Source organism: Pelecanus crispus, chromosome 9, assembly GCF_030463565.1.
Source record: "Pelecanus crispus isolate bPelCri1 chromosome 9, bPelCri1.pri, whole genome shotgun sequence".
NCBI classification, from domain to species: Eukaryota; Metazoa; Chordata; class Aves; order Pelecaniformes; family Pelecanidae; genus Pelecanus; species Pelecanus crispus.
In genome coordinates, this window is record NC_134651.1 from 34,291,011 (window position 1) to 34,307,054 (window position 16,044).

The 16,044-nt window shown below is 50.3% G+C and overlaps 1 protein-coding gene across 1 annotated transcript in view; it reads right to left on the reverse strand.

The window, feature by feature from the left end:
- The window catches only part of WHRN (whirlin), a 58,985-nt gene extending 45,130 nt beyond the window's left edge, over positions 1 to 13,855 (reverse strand). Inside the window, exon 1 of the mRNA XM_075716944.1 lies at positions 13,268 to 13,855. Within this exon, the coding sequence (XP_075573059.1) occupies positions 13,268 to 13,855 (588 nt within the window). The remainder of the gene's footprint in view (positions 1 to 13,267) is intronic.
- Between the last annotated feature and the right edge of the window lie 2,189 nt (positions 13,856 to 16,044).

The window sequence follows — 16,044 nt, forward strand, 5'->3', positions numbered from 1 at the left end:
CAACTCTGACCTGCTTTCCAGCATTGCCTTTCACAAGTCAGGCTACACCTCCGCCCCCGTCTGCTCCCACCCTGCCCCACCTGATTCACAGCCTGCAGCAGATGGCCCCTACCATCACATGCAGCTTCCATAGAGCTGCCATCCTCTCTGGTTAAACTCATTCATCAGCTTTATAACCCATGACACAAAGGGCCATGACCCAAGCAAACCCTTCACCCAACTACAAGCTGGTAGAAGAGCTATAGGCCATCAGGCACCCCCAAACCACACAGAACATGCGTGTATATACCAGCATACAGATGTATATACTGTACGCAGATGTGTAACACACCATTGCAGGCACCACTGAGACACACACACGTAGGTAAAAAGCAGTAGCTGCTTAACACGACACAGCAACACTATGGGACCACTTAAGAGTTAAATAGCTGATTTTTTTTTTTTCCTCTTAGAAGACAGTCTCCCACAACCCTGGTTCAACATAGCCTTCAGGCATATGCTTAAATGAGCAAGCATATAAGCCTCTGCCTAGAACATGCTTAAGCATAGGTCTGAAATTCACCTGGTGAAGCCCATTTGTAAGCTGAATCTATGTGTAATCTGAGTTTATTTATAAGAATAGCTTTTTGACTTGTGAGCTTTGAATAAGTCCTTTATTCATTTTAGGATAAGCCTAGGTTTGTATCAGCTCAGGGGGTAAATCTTTCTTCAACCACAAGCACAAATAGCCTGAGGAATCTCTGCTTTTAACCTCCACTAGAAGCACGTCAGCTCCAGTAAACCAAAGTACAGATCCTGTCTTGAAGGACAGACCTAGCATGAAAGCCAGAGGTTGAAGAGCACCAGGATTGCTCAACACCACCCGTGTCCTCCCTCTGGCCGCCACGGTCTTGTCAAATCAGAGGATGGTCAGCACAAACCACTTCCCCAACCCAGTGATCACTAAAGAAAGTTTTGTTCAAATATTGGAATTTCCTTTGTTCATTAGGCAGCCACCAACTATTTAAACTAAAGCTGACACAGCTATGAAAGGAGATGAGAAGCAAAGCAGTGTTTTCCCTCAGGTAACAGCACCACACATGCTCAATAATGAAGCACAGCAGGCACAGGAATGAGATCTGGCACAGACCTATAAAACCTTTGTACATCCACACACTGAACTAGACTTTAACAAAGCACTTGGCATGCAGAGCTGCAAAGTGATGAGGCATCAGGTAAGCCAAATGGGAGAAGCTTCCATAGTACATCCAAACAGAGACAGAAATCACTATCAGCTGCTCTGGTGAGCTCCAATTGAGTAGAACTACCATCCATTTCCCTGCACAGGAAGAAACACTACACTTCCCCCTCTGTGGTTTTTTTTTTTTTCTGGCTTTACCACAGCTGGTGCATCTGTTCATCTTCTGGTTTGTCACAGTGCCCCTCCTGGCACCTAGGAAGATGAAGTCTGTTACCCTTGGGCGAAAAAGAGGAAAAACGATGTGTCCCAGTGGTACTAGAAGAGATCTCTGGAACAGGACCGGCAGGGAGAAGACTGTTCCCTGGAAGTGGTGTAGTGGTCTTGTGGGGACACACTGGGTCAGCAGCCCATGGAAAGGGACCACCTCTGCATTGCACAGCCCATTCCACTCACCTGTTCCACTGAGGCCTGTTCCCATCCTACATCCAAAACCAACCCCACACTGATCTGTGGGGCTTAACCCCTGTCCCCACCCAGCTCCCAAAAGCCTAGAAGTCAGCCATTGGGATCCTCAGCACAGCTGCCACGCCAGCAGAGCTGACAACCTCCACTGGCTTTTTCTATTTACCATCCCTGTGCTTTGACAGGGTGTAGCCTTTAGAGCAGGAGCCAAAAAACCTCCAGCTGTTACAGATCCTGCCACTGACTCCTGCCATATTAAGTAGCTTCCCATTTTTCAGTGCCTCAGTTTCCCTGTATTGAGGCTGACAAATACCCACTTTTGGAAAGAATGCGGAGGCAACCCCAACAGCAAGTCCCCTCCAAGCTGGTTCATCTGGATTTTCCACCCAGGCACAGAAGACAGACCCAGGAAGGCTTTCTCACCAAACTTGGGGCACATGAGAGACGGGTGCCCTCAGCTGCTCCTCCCCTGCTCCACCCCATTTCATCCCTTCAGTTCTGCTAACATACATTTCCATTAGGCTCTCAGCAGCTTTCAGAGTCTGGAGGAAACAAGGTTGATTTGACATCCTGAAGAAGTTTGCGGGTAATTTTCTCATCCACTGAGCATGATTATCCAGCACCTTTGGAAGTTAGCAGCACACAATAACGACTCTCTCCTGCCAGCTGTTCTTTAGGTCATTATGAAGTGCTTTGGGAGAAGCCTCCCTCTAAAGGATGCTCCAGCCCCAACACTGGCTCCTGTGAGGAATCCAAGTGACCACCATAGTGGAGCATTTGCCATAAATTTCTTAATACCATCTTGGTCCTGACAATTTTTATTGCTACAGCACTGGGATAGAGAGTAGATTTAATGGGGCCATTTATGCCTGCTACTAAGGTAATGAGGTGCAGCCTACTGCTGCACTACCACTGCACCAGGATCTTACCGCACGCTTTACAATTGAAGCAAGGCTAGGCCTGGGTAAGCCAGAGGGCTGCAGAGTGCTTCATGCAGCACCGCTCCTCTCCAATTCAGTATGCAGCTGTAGCTGGGTGCTAGAGTACCCAAGGAAACAACTTCAGAATGAGAATTGAGGTAAAAGTCTTGCCTCTAATAAAAGAGAGTGCTTTGAGTGTAGAGGTGCTGCAAAAATGGAAATCATTAATAGCCATCCAAGGAGGCAAGAGCAAAGGCTAACGGGCTGAGCTGGAGAGGCAATGGGAGTCTCCTCCCTGGGGACACACCAGTGCTAGGGACAATGACAACTGCATTACAAACAGGCGACTCAGCAGCTCAGGCAGGATGGAAGGTTTTCAAGCCAAGGATGCAGCAACAAAGCCGTTCATCACAGGGAGAGGAGGTGGTCAATGTCAGGGCCTCAGAGAACACAACAGCCACTGCTGCTCACCAGAGCCAGCTCCACTTGCCTTAGCCACCTCCTCAGCAAGAGCAGGGAGCCCTGTTCTCCTGGGACACGGTGTGGAGAGGAGTTCTGGCATCCCCTGGGAGCAGCCAGGGCAGACTTTGTGCTGATGGCCAGAGCCCAGATATAGCCTCTGGCTGGAGCTCTGCACTGCCAGGACCATTTGGATTCACTTCCCTCTCCCATCAGGGGTAGCTGGTGCTGGCTCTAAGCCAGCTGGGAGCCCCAGGACATGGGTAGAGCCAGTCCTGGATCAGCAGATTCAGACCAGTATCCAAGGGCAGATCCAGCCCTAAGACTCCTCATCTTTGTCCAGCTGTCCCAGAAAGCAGGATTATTCTCTCCCGTGTTTATTTTAATTTAGTTTCTCAGGGCTGGTGAGAAAGGGCTAACTGACAATCTGGAGATCAGAGGTGCTAACTACTGACAGACCAGGGACCCACACGGGTAGCTTCAACGCATCTTTCCCTGCCATCACACAGGCATTTTGGCCAGCATGGACCATACCTATGGCAGAGGGCAGGACCCATTTTCCAGCTGGTCTCCCTGAACATCAAGAAATCAGCAGGAATTATGTTCCAGTCCTATCATGTTGGCTTCTCCCACACTGTGCATCCACCCTGGCCTCCTGGAATGTGTTTGCAGAGGGTCCCAACAGCCAACTGAGCACAGGCGTTTGGCCAGCTGCACTGGCCCCTTGGGGGAGGGCCGTTTATGGCAGGTTTCCACCACTGTACCCTCCTCCCTTGTAAGCCTTCAGGCTGCTGGTCCCTGTGCCTGGCAGCCTAGCTGCTGCTTGAACATCTAGCACTTTGCCTTTCCCCACTCCCAGTGAGGTGCCACAGTGCCAGCAAGCTGGCACAAGTCCACTGACCTCGATTTTGCTGTCAGGCCTATTTATAAAGCAGCAACAGCAAGCGAGAGGGCCAGAACCTGCCCACACCAACAATACGCTTCCCACAAAGCAGGTCACCCCAACTCCCTGGCACAAAAGGAAAAGCTCTTCAGGCCAGAATTTTCATCTAACGTAAAAAGCATGGAGCCCATGGAGAGAAAGGATAGGCTCTGGATAGGAATACTACAAGGAAGAACTTTTTCACCAACACACACGTCATCTTGTGTCCAATGACTGCAGAAATATCACCACAAAAGCAACAGCATAATTCATCGTGCGAGCTCTTTGGGCAAGCATGTTATTTGACAGGCATACTGAACCTAACCCATTCGCAGTGGACCATTAAATAAAATAATTCCACCTCCTTAATCCCCTCTGCAGAATCAGACAGTGCAGACTGCATCTCCATTTCCTTTCTCAAGCCATTTCAGGGACTTGCTACATGTTGTTCAGTGCTGCTGTGTTTCGTTCCAGACTTGGATAAAATTTGGCTTTGCCCTATCTATAATGCATTTGAAGACCACGGTATGAAAGGTTTAACTGTGCAAGCACACCTGCTAGAAGACAAGCTTAAGGAAATAATTCAGTTGAATCTGGGGATCAGTGCCAAAACGTTTAGCAGGTAAACAGTCACCAATTGCCTAGAAATATTATTAGAAGCAAGTGACAAAGAGAAGGGCAGATTGATTTCATAAAGCCACTAATCCCCTGACAACACACTATTTAATTATCTATCGAGTCCTTTGAGAGTGAAGTAGATTGCTTAAAATAATCAAAAAAAGAAAGGAAACACATATCTCATGTACCGACAGTTATTACCTTTTAAGCAAACAAAAACCAAAATAACACCCAATACAGCATGTTCTTTGCTAAGATCAAGACTGACAGCTGCCACCCTTCCTGAAACCCACCTGTGCCAGGCCATTCTTGCCCAGCACGTCTCGCATGACTAAAGGCTTTCCTCTCCTGCCTTCAGAGTTTTCGCCTTGTTCTTTCCACTTCTCAAGGGCACTGAAAGGTTGAAGGCTGTGCAAAAGCATCTTCCAGGCCTTCAAAAATTCCCCCAGTAGGAACACAGATGTCAAATCAATGGCAATTAATCACCAGTATTCTTCTGACAGCCTGAATAAAATATGCGTCTGGTACGGATACAGCCCACTCACTTACCTTCACCGCTAATGAAATGAGCAATCTATTCCAATTCATTCTGTTAGTGGGTAGATCACAGTTTGATACAAGAAGCATTAACTATGAGCCATCCTCCCCCTTGCTACAGGCACAAGCTGCTTTCTTCCAGCAATAATAGACTCGCCAGAGCTGTTTGGCTTCTTGGGCTGCTCAGATAATGGGCATCCAAGCACTCGCTCCATTTGCAAGCTGCAAAGGTCAGCACGGAGGTTATCAATCATTGAAGTACCACGCAATTTTGCGCCAAGTCTCAAAAAAGTAAGGCACAGACTTGGATAAAAGCTGCAAAGGGGAAAGAAATGTGGAGACACCACAGGAGGGAGGCAGAGGGAGCTTTTACAGCATGCTCCAGCACCATGGAGGGAACAATTTGCAGAAGTTTGTCTAACCACTATTTCCTGCCCTGTCCTGGGGTGTTCCTGCTGGATCCAGGTGGACTCGGGTAGTTTTAAGCTTGTGGGCTCAGCTAGACTGAGCAAAGCCATCTCAGTGCCAGTGGGAATGATGAGGCTCCCTGTGTGTGGAGGGGAGGCTGCTGCAGGAGCAGGACTGCGAGACCTTTTACAGGGAGATGGATTGAGCCATGTCAGCTAAATGGTTCCTCTGCCAGCGGAAAGGACAGAACAGAAGACAGCAGGCAGAGGCACTACCTGTCTGCTTGCCCCCAAAGGCTTGCTCCTGGGATCCTCTGCAGGCAGGACAAATATAAGACTATTACAGCTCCCACTACACCTTGGTTAAGGCCAAGTTTGTCAGGTGCCATAGAAACGCATAGGGAGAGATTGACCCCTGGCCCAGACTGCAGGCTGTAGCCGTAAATAAGATGCTTTGGATCAAATGTATCCCCTCCCCATCTTGCCTGACTCTACCAGGGAACTGCTTCTGTGCAGAGGAACCGGTAGACTCGTCTGAACTGACGTATGCAAACAGCTCCTATCTGTGCAGAGAGGATGTGCGGCTGGGGCAGGCAGGAGCAAAGAAAACTGGTACAAGAAAAAGATGAGACAGAGGCAGGTGGGGAGAGAGACAGAGATAGAAGAAGGAATGAAGGGAAGCAGAGGCCTTCCACATGGCGTGCTGGGTGAGAGGAAAGCAGTGGGTAACACAGCATAGGCAATGGAGGGTGCGAAATGGCCTCCCTGTCAGGAAGATAAATGGGAATTACAGGAGGCACGGTCCAACCTCTCCCCAGGCAAAGGTAACAGCAGTTTGGCTTTCAAGTAGTGGCGCTTATGCAAATACATGCAAATTGATGCATAATTACGGCGATTGCACACACTAGCCCCAAGGCATCAGGAAGCCCATGTCCCTTTCACCTGGAAAGGTCAAATGAAATCCTAGCTCCAGGGCCTTCTCCCTAACCCCTCCAAGGACTGACATCCCCCATCCCTGCTTCAAGACAACAGCGCTGTCATCTCCCACCCCCTCAAAGCTGGTCACTACCCGGTGTATCCCTCAGGTAAGTCCAGGACAATTTTAAAAACAGCAGAAAACTCCACGAAGCTTTATTTCAATGCCAGCCTGAAAGCTGTTTAGGTGCTTTCAGGGGCCGTGACGGAAGGGTACACGAGGGGAATCTAGATCAACGCACTCCCCCTCTGCTTCCTCTTGTTTTCTCTTTCCACTCCATACCAAACACAGATACCAAAAACATCATTAGAACTACCACCAAACCCATATTGTCTAGATACAGTTAGTTTCTTGGTGGGAAAGCTAACTTTGAAAGAATCGATGAGGGGCAAATGAGCCAGACACTTGACCAAGCACCAAGGATACCCAGTCAGTGCCTGCACAAAGCAGAGGCCCCTCCAGCCTTCCCTGCCAGGACATCCCACCCCAAGTCTCAGACGCAGTTTCTGAATCCAGCAACAAGAAGCTGGCACGAACAGAGCTCCTCCAGGCTGCCCAGGCCCCTGCTTCATCTGGATTTACTAAGCACTTGGTGGTCCATGACAGGGAGAATTCACAGAGAACCCAGTCAAAAGAAACTAAGCCAAATCATTTTAGCAGACGCATTGTCAGTTTAGGCAAGGGGATTTAGAGCCGAATAATTCTCCGAGCAGACGTGGCATTGAGGAAGGTGTCAAGAAAATCCATCATTTTCCCCGAGGACAGAGAAACTGAGTAAAAGATATTTTAACTCACCAGCTATGCTGCACACTAATGCTTTTGTTTTCTTCTAATGGACACTGGAAGGAAAGACAGGCTTTTATCCTTTGGGTTATCTTATCAATTTCTCTACTGAGGCAAAACCATTTATTTACAAGGAGCCCACTAAATAACATTTATGCTCCAAGAACTCAAGGATGCCCTAAAAATACTAACCCTGATCAACAAGCCAATACCTATGCCAAGTACTATCATCCTTGCATTATGAGGAGAGGAGAAATTAAGGACTTCATTCTAATCTTTCGCATCAGTATAATGTCATTTGATTTCATTAGGGCTGACAGTGATTTGTTGGTGTAATGAAGGGAAACAGATGACTAAGTAACATGCCCACTGAGGGATATCAGTGGCAGAGCAGCAAATATAACCTACTCCTAACTCCAGTGCAACAGCTAAACCCACATTCCCACAGATGCTCTCTGTGTGCACAAGTTCACCCCTCTCCAAGTTACATGTGGTATTCATTTGATCAGCTCAGTTTAGCTCACAGTCACAATGAAGCATCGCTCCTCAGCCCTACAGTACTAGGCAAGGTCCGGAGCTTGAGCCTGCTCCACTGAACACCATCAGATCTGGCTGTGAAACCATCACTTGCCAGATCTACGCTCTGTCACTGCCATGAGCCCTTCCCTTTAAGAAGCATTAAAACTAATTTAAAATGCAGATGCCTCCAAGTTCAGGAGTGACCTTTTTCCCCTCACCCTTTTTCCTAGAGGGAGATCCTGGTGCCTTTACACTTCCTACCCTCTTCCTCTGAGCTCAGCTGGCTACAGGAGTTAAAATGGAAACTGTTTGCAGGACAGAAAAGCAGAGCAGAAGCCTGTAGCATTGCACAGCACCTGCTTTTTAAGCTGTAGGTGCTTTTTTGTGTGCAGCTCTTGGGGGTTTTTGTTTCTAAGCAGACCCAGAGACCAAGGAATAGGTTAACGCTCTAACTACAGGCGTAGATGCTGGTCACATCCTTCTTTTCCATGCTCCAGCTACCTGAGATCCCGTGGGAAGGTGAGAGGTTTCTAGCCTCTGGATCAGTCTGGGACTTTGAAAAATACAGAGACAGAGATAAGCAAGCAGGCATTTAAAGGAACAAGCCTGCTATCTTTACAGAATCATGGGATGAATGTATTGCTTTCACTCCTTGTTCATCCCAACCGTGACTCTGTGTGATGGTCCATAACTCCAAGTACTTGGAAGGGTTAAAAATCAACCAAAGAAACCAAGCTGCATTCATTCCTACTAGCTGTTACAATGCCTGTACAGTAAAGTGGTGATTACTGACTACAGCAAATAAGCAGTCTCAGACAATGCTAATCAATTAATTGGGCATTACAAGAAACAATGAAATTACATTTGCTTTATTTTAAGTTGCCTGGAAGGTAAAATTGCTCTACTCTTGCTTCCAAGGCTCAGAGTTGCATATCTCTTCTGTCATTTCTCAGTGGTCTTTTAGCAGTACCAGAAGTGCCCAGAGCACAAGCAGCTGGAGCTCTTTCTACATCATATGAAATATTATGATCTCTGAAGAGATCACCTTGTTTGCCATCATGAAAGTCCAAGTGACTAGAACATAAAAAGAATTTTAATCTCCTTTTAATTATTTTTAAATGCCCACTTGACACTATCAGAACAGGAGACAGAAAGGCTGTGAAGGAGTCAAAGAAGGAAGGAGTGAAAACCTCTGCCTGAGCAGAGAGCCTGTGGCAGCTGGCGATGCGATCCCACTCCGTTGCAGGCAAGCCTTCCCAGGCAGGGCTGGAGCAGGGAGCAACCCACCAGTGGGAAGGAGAGCTGGCAGAGCACAGCGCTGTGTTCTGGAGACCTTTGCCTTTTCCGTTAAGAGATCTGCCTCATCGCAAGCTTTCCCCTGGCCCCACCATACCTGCAGCAAAACCTGCAGCTTCCCTCCAAAGCCATTCTGAAAAACCCAAGACAGTGGACTTCAACTACCCCGGTTCCTTCAGAATAAGCCTGATGTGAGTCCATTGATGTTGGCAAAGCTACCACAGATTTACACCAAGATGAAAGAATCATGTTCCCTAAGATCGATGCATACAAATTAGTCTAGTCTTGGCAATTTTGATCAAGCTTATCCGGATTTGCCCAGCTGTCAGCAAGAACAGAAAGACACAGCAGGGCAAATGGTGGAATCAGTGCAGCTCTTTTGAGGCTGGCGTAGCTCATTAAGCCAAATCCTCAATCAGGAATGATCCATCAGAATCATGGTAGTTTACACTTTCTCTTCTCCCCTTTCTCCCTAAATGATTTGAAGGGCATAAAAAAACTACTGCAAAGCAACAGAAGTGAGGGGTGGGAGAGAAAGGGAGCATGAATTTAATGCAAACCCCACAGTAGAGGAGAAATACCTCCCTGTGTAATGTTTTGATGGTCTAAAACCACAAGCACCTCAATTTTAACTACTCTGGACAAAACATTACAGCTTATCAATACAAACTTTCAGCACGACTGCTACAATATCAGCCACATATTATATATCAAGGCTGATGAAAGCCAAGTGAGTTCTAAAAATACGACAGACAATACAAACTTCCTCACTTACACCATAATTCAAGTTACAGTGATCTTTTGCTAAAGTGCACTCTTGAATGCTGGAATGATAGCACTATAATTGTAATGGAGTCATTTAATTTTGATTTGGATGAAATGGAGAGCACGAAGCAGACAAGGCATAAAACTCCACTGTTCACATAAAGGTTAAGAAGCTGGTCATTAAGTGAATTGATTTGGAGTGCTTAGGTAATCTTGTCATTTAAGTCAGAATTCCACTTTTTAGCTAATTTACACTAAAATATCTACAAACCCCATTGCACTCATCACAGGCCACCAGTCAGTTTTCAGCTAGGACATCGTGCAACTCGTTACTTTTGTCTTCTTTGCCCAGTGTCACGGCAGTTTTCATTTGGCGCCACGATTCCACTTTTGGTATATCATGGCTCTGAGCAATGCCTGGAAGTACAAGGCAGAAGACAGAAATTGCTCCTACCCTACAGGCAGTGCCTCTCTTCTCCTAGAGAGGAGTGCTGGAAATGGCTGGGGTACTCCTGCACGGCCAGACACGCACAAAAAGAAGGCAACTGAGCTATCACAGTTTGTGAAATGAATGCAATAATTACTGCGTGAATGCTCTTACCAGATTGCACAAACAAGTTAAGACTACGTATTTATTCACTGCTCCATCTGAATGGCTGCCTCACTGCCCATGTTCACAGCTGGGCATCTCTGAGCACCCTGATAGACAGAAAGTTGATTTCTGGTTCAGCAAGTTTGTCATGCTCACCCTGGAGAAAGCAATGTGCCATCGTCTTATGCCCTGAAGAACAAGCTTTGACAACTTCTCTCACAACAACACATTCTGCATATTATGAATAACAACGCCGCCCTAGACAGACAGTTTCTTGCTGCAGGACAGTCAAGATGGAAGTGCAGCACGGCAACGTGCTCTCTCAGACAGATGGAGAGCCAGACCATGGCTGCACACACAGAAATGGGAGCTGTGCTTTAATCAGACAGCTTCTGATGGAGAGAGTTTACCACATCTACTCAACTAAAGCAAGCAGACAGCGTTTGGGAGATCGAGCCATGCAGCCGTGGTTTTGTATTAAGAAAGCCTCTCTCTGTTCACCTTTCCCCCCTCTCCGTATTTGATTCCAAATACAGTGTATGCATCATTCCAGTACCAGACCTAGCTCTGGTACAAATCTGTTTATCCAACATTTCTCTCTCCATTGATCCACTACAGAGCAGACCAGCAGATACCAGTGAGGCTGTCAGGACATAGCAAGGTTTGCTCTGCTCGAGGAGACCAGACCACAGGCAGAAGCCTTCGTGGAGCTGTTAACACTTTACATCAAGGCTGAGCCCAAGAGCCTGGGTTTCAAGAGGAAGCAGAGAACATGTGGTCAAACCACCCTGCACGTCACCACCTCTTGTCCCTGCAGCTCCAACACTGCACGATGTCCAAAACATGGGCTGAGGTGTTTGTATCTTAACCCCAGAGAAGTTCTCCAAAGACTGCCCTTTACCATTGCTGAATGTGATCTGCTCTTCATTTCCTCCTCCCCCCCCCCCCCCCCCCCCCAAAATGCAGCATGCAAGGACAAATTAGCACCTGCTTAGTTTTAAAATCTCCAAAGGAACTATTACAGATGTACTGTAAATCACTCTGCGACCCTTCCCAAGGAAAGTGTTTCTACCACCTCTGTGTGGGTCATAAACCCTTCCCAGATGGAACAAGAGTGCAGGAGCTCTAGAAGATGCCAGCACAGCCCAGTGCATGATGAAACTGTTGTTTAAAGAAGTTCAGCTCACAAAGAATTTCTAAGCGGCTCTTTCCTATCAGGATCACATTAACAAAATATTGCTCGTCACAGAACAACTTGGCAAACTGCATCCTACAGGAATTATTTCTGCACAGGAAGCACTTAGTTTCACTCAATATTAATAGTGGCTAAAAGACATTGCATACATTATATTACAAAACAAACAGAAAGTGATGTGAATTACCCAGCAGAGTGGGTTGAATTAGAGATGAAGTCATTTAACAGACCAGAAAATTCCTGACACCTGGTTTCTACCCATCCCAATGCTGTAGCCAAAATACAGGTTTTTTGCAACCTTCAGGGCACAAAATTGCAGGCTAACTTTCCGAAAGCTTACACCGCTGTAAGCTTACACAGGAGCACACAGGTTGGCTGTGAAGACGCTGTTCAAAGCCGTGCAAGATTAATGCACTGTCAGAGGAACGCGCCACACGAAGCAGGCTGCCAACAGAAGTGCTTTAGCTTATTACGGAAGAATTAAGCACAAACATCTGCAAAACGGTGTTCTCACCCCAGATCCCTGCTTTCCGCACGCTGCCTACGACTTGCTGCCCTAAGTCAGTTCTCCAGCTCAATAGGTTTGTAGCTGGCATTGCTGTGCCATGGGAGCCCCCTGAGCTGAGCCCCCCCAGGCACGAGATCATCTCTGTGGATGACGTGGGTCACTCAAACACGGACTTCGCCTCAAACACTGAGCTTCAGGTGAAAATCCCACAGTTTATGGAGCTTCCCCACTTAGCCTTACATGAAAGCTTTTATTGATAGCACCCCTGCTGCTGTGTACAACAACAGGTCTCCGGGCCAGATGGGAACATGCTGCGCTGCGGGAAGAGCCGGAGGCACTTCAGTTGTGTAACCGTTCTCCTTCACCCCCCGGGCACAGTCAGAGGGGGATCTGGGATCTGCTCCTGCTTTGGGCACTATGTAGTTCGGGGGGGGTGTTCTGCTTCTCCGTGCCTCAGTTTCTCCACCGTTGGGAGGAGAAAACATGGTATAGCAGCTAGAGTACCTGCCTTAAAAGCCGGCTCAAGCAGATTTCCAACTTCCATAAGCCTCCCAGACAGTAAGAAAGACACAAGCAGCATCGCTACGTTTCAGAGATGTTGAGATTAAAAAAACCAGTACGTCTTGGCCTCGCGGGGATGAACCTGCCGTGTCAAGAGCGGCAGACGATGGCAGGCAGACCCCCGGCAGCTGGTCACTGCCCGTGCTATCAGCAGGCATCGTTATTCTCACCGTAAACTTTCCGGCTCGGCTTCCCGCGCTGCCGGTGCCCGTAGCCCGGCGGGACGAGCCCCATCTCCCCGGCACGGTGCGAAGCCGGAGCCGCTCCGCGAAGGGGCTGCAGGTTTCCACCGCCGCGCCCCGGAGCGGGGGAGCCAGGGGCTCCCGTCCCACCGGCCGAAGCGGGACGGGGCAGCGACCAAAGCCGGAGGCGGAGAAGCAGGACGGGGCGCACAGCGACGACACCCGGGGGAGGGAGGGAGGGAGGGAGGGAGCGAGCGGGGGGACGCGCACAGCCGCCGGCTCCGGGGGGGCAGAGCGGGACGGGGCGCGCAGCGGCCGAACGGCGGGGGTGAAGCGGAGCCCGGGACGGGGCGCACGGCGGGCACAGCAGCCCGAGCCCGCTCACCTTGACAGCCTCGGCGTGGGTCACCCTGTCCAGGGGCTTGCCGTTGACACCCAGGATCTGGTCGCCGACGCGCAGCCCCTCCCGCTCGGCCAGGGAGCCCGGTTCCACCAGGGACACGTAGATACCGACGCCGTGCTCGGCCCCGCCGCGGATGCTGAAGCCCAGGCCCTCGTGGGCCTTGCTCCGCCGCAGGGTCACCTGCCGCAGCTCGCCGGGGACCACGGGCGGCGGGGCGGGGGCCGGCGGGGGGCGGCCGGGCGGCGGCAGGTAGGGCCCCTCGGCGGTGTACTGGTCGAAGAGGAGCTGGTCGGAGCGCGGCAGGACGAGGCGGAGCAGCGGCAGCAGCTGCCGGCGGCGGGGCCCGTCGAGGAGGGCGCGGAGGGAGCGCACCAGGTCGCAGACGTTGCGGCGGCCGTGGTAGGCGTTGAGGCAGAGGATGAAGCGCTCCCGCTCCGCCTCGCTCAGCAGCGCCGTCAGCGCCTGGTGCAGCCGCCGCACGTTGGCCGACAGCGGCCGCGGCGCCGGCCCCAGCGAGCCCGACGAGGAGGAGGAGGAGCGCACCGACACGCCGTCCAGCTCCGCGCTCATCGCGCCGCGACGGGACCGGGACCGGACCCCGCCGCCCCGGCCGGCGCCCAACGCGCCGCTCCACCTGGCCGCGCGCTCGCCGGCGCCTCGCGGCGGCTCCCCAGGAAGTGACGTGCCCGCCGTTGCCGGGAGACGGGTTATACAGAGGGGCCCCGGCGGCCGGACCGCGCCCCCCCCGCCCCGCCCCGCCCCGCCCCGCCCCGCCCCCGCGGGAGCGGCTGTGGCCGCGGCCCCTCACTGCCGCGCCCCACCGGCGGGGAGGTCCCGGTGCGGCGGGGCGGGATCAGCCCTGCCCCGGCACCGCCCGCCGCCCGGGCTGAGGCCTGCGCGCAGCTCATCGCAGGGGTGAGCCGCGCCGTAACAGCGGCCGCCCCAGCCAGGGAGCCGGCCCCGGCGGGAGGCGGCGCGGCGGGAGCTGCTTCACCGCAGGAACGGCAGTCAGGGCGGACAGCGGCGGTGTAGAGGCCTTCCACTCGTCTTCAGGCCTGGCCTGCAGAGCGGCGGCCTGGGGGGAGATCGCTTTTCCGGGCCCGTCCGCCCCACACCAGGGCTTCCACACCCACCCGGGGCCCTGCCGCCCCACACAGCACCCGGCGTGCTGGAAGGGGACGCACGGGAAAGCCGCGCTGGCTGGCAAGCGGGAGGAATCAGCTTATGCTCCAGGAGAACAGCCTGCCCGGGGCACACGGCACACGTTACTTGGCCCGTAGGGCTGTTTTCCGTTGCCCAGTGTGCCAAACAGTGGATTGTCATTAAGATAGGACCGGTAGTTATAACTGGTAAGTCCTAATAGTGGTAATTCATCCATTCAGCCTTGATTCAGCAGAGAACTTCAGCACTGGCTTCACTTTAGTTACAAGTCAGTGGGATTTAGGCATATGCATTATTGACAGGGTGTTGAAGCAATTTATGATGTTGGGTTTGGAGTCGAACGCAAACTCACTGCAATTAACCCCCCTTCATTTAGCAAATACTGGCTGAGTCAGCTGCCCCAGAGAAGCCCTTCCTATGAGGGATCCTGGTGATCTAGATCCAGTGATCAAGAAGCTGGCAGGGCCACAGGCAGCCGGAATTACAAACCACAGCATGGATCTGTGGGATTCGGGGGAGCACGTTCTTGCCTGGGATGCTGCCACACGCCTGGCCACCCTCTTTTCTGCTTCCACACCCCCAGCTTGTGAATTCAGATCCAAAAGTGAAGTGTCAAGATTAGAAGTCAGTGCAGAAGTCCAGGGACTGCTTTTCCAGTTGCTGGATGAATTATTTCTTACCACATGAGGTTTTAGTTTCTTTTACATCTCTGGAGCACTGAGCGAAGACCATTTTCCATCTCAGTCATTTAAAATCTTTCTGTCTTTGTTGAAGTGCCTTCTATCTGCTGCAGTAGAGGAGGATTAAACCTAATTTATTAGATGCATCTTGATAGCAACAGAATTAATTTTGTTCATGGATATGATGGAAGAGCTTTAACAGCTGCATTACAAGTAGTTCTATGTATTAAAGCTTTGTTGGAGCTTTCAATGCCTTGTTTAAAACCAAACCAAACAAAGCAGATTGCTAATTGAAATTCGGGTTCTAACTGTGGGTGATAAATAAGCAGATGGAACAGTCAACATTACTGGAAAAAAGGGACAATATAGGACAGAAAAGTGAGTAAAAACAAAAACACGCCTACATCAGCCAAACAAAATAAGAGAAGGGCAAACAAGTTCTTACATGTCTTTGAATTGCACTCAAACACAATTTCAATGGTTAGTACCCCACTCAAAGACGCCTCTATTTAAAGTACTATTATTCCCACAAGTGCAGTATCTGAGCATCTCCAGCCTTTTTTTACCCTATGAGAAGACACCAAGTATGTTAACACAAGCAGAGGCAGCTAAAGCTGCACCTGCACCACACTAGCTCCAGACTGGAGCAGCACATCCAGGTCTTCCCATTTTGGCAGAGCATGGCAATGCCCAAACCACAGCCATCACGGGCTTTTAATGACCAAAGCTGCCCGGCGGTGGCATTTGATTCCTGGTATTTTGACCACTACTCTGGAAACTATCACAAAGCTAGTTCCCCAAGCCTAAGACAGGTTCAATCCAATGCTACCCAGCAGAAACATGCACAACATCCACACAGGTAGCTGCATTTGGAAATAATTCTGTTTTCTTGCTGCTAATACAGCTCTGCCAGGGGAG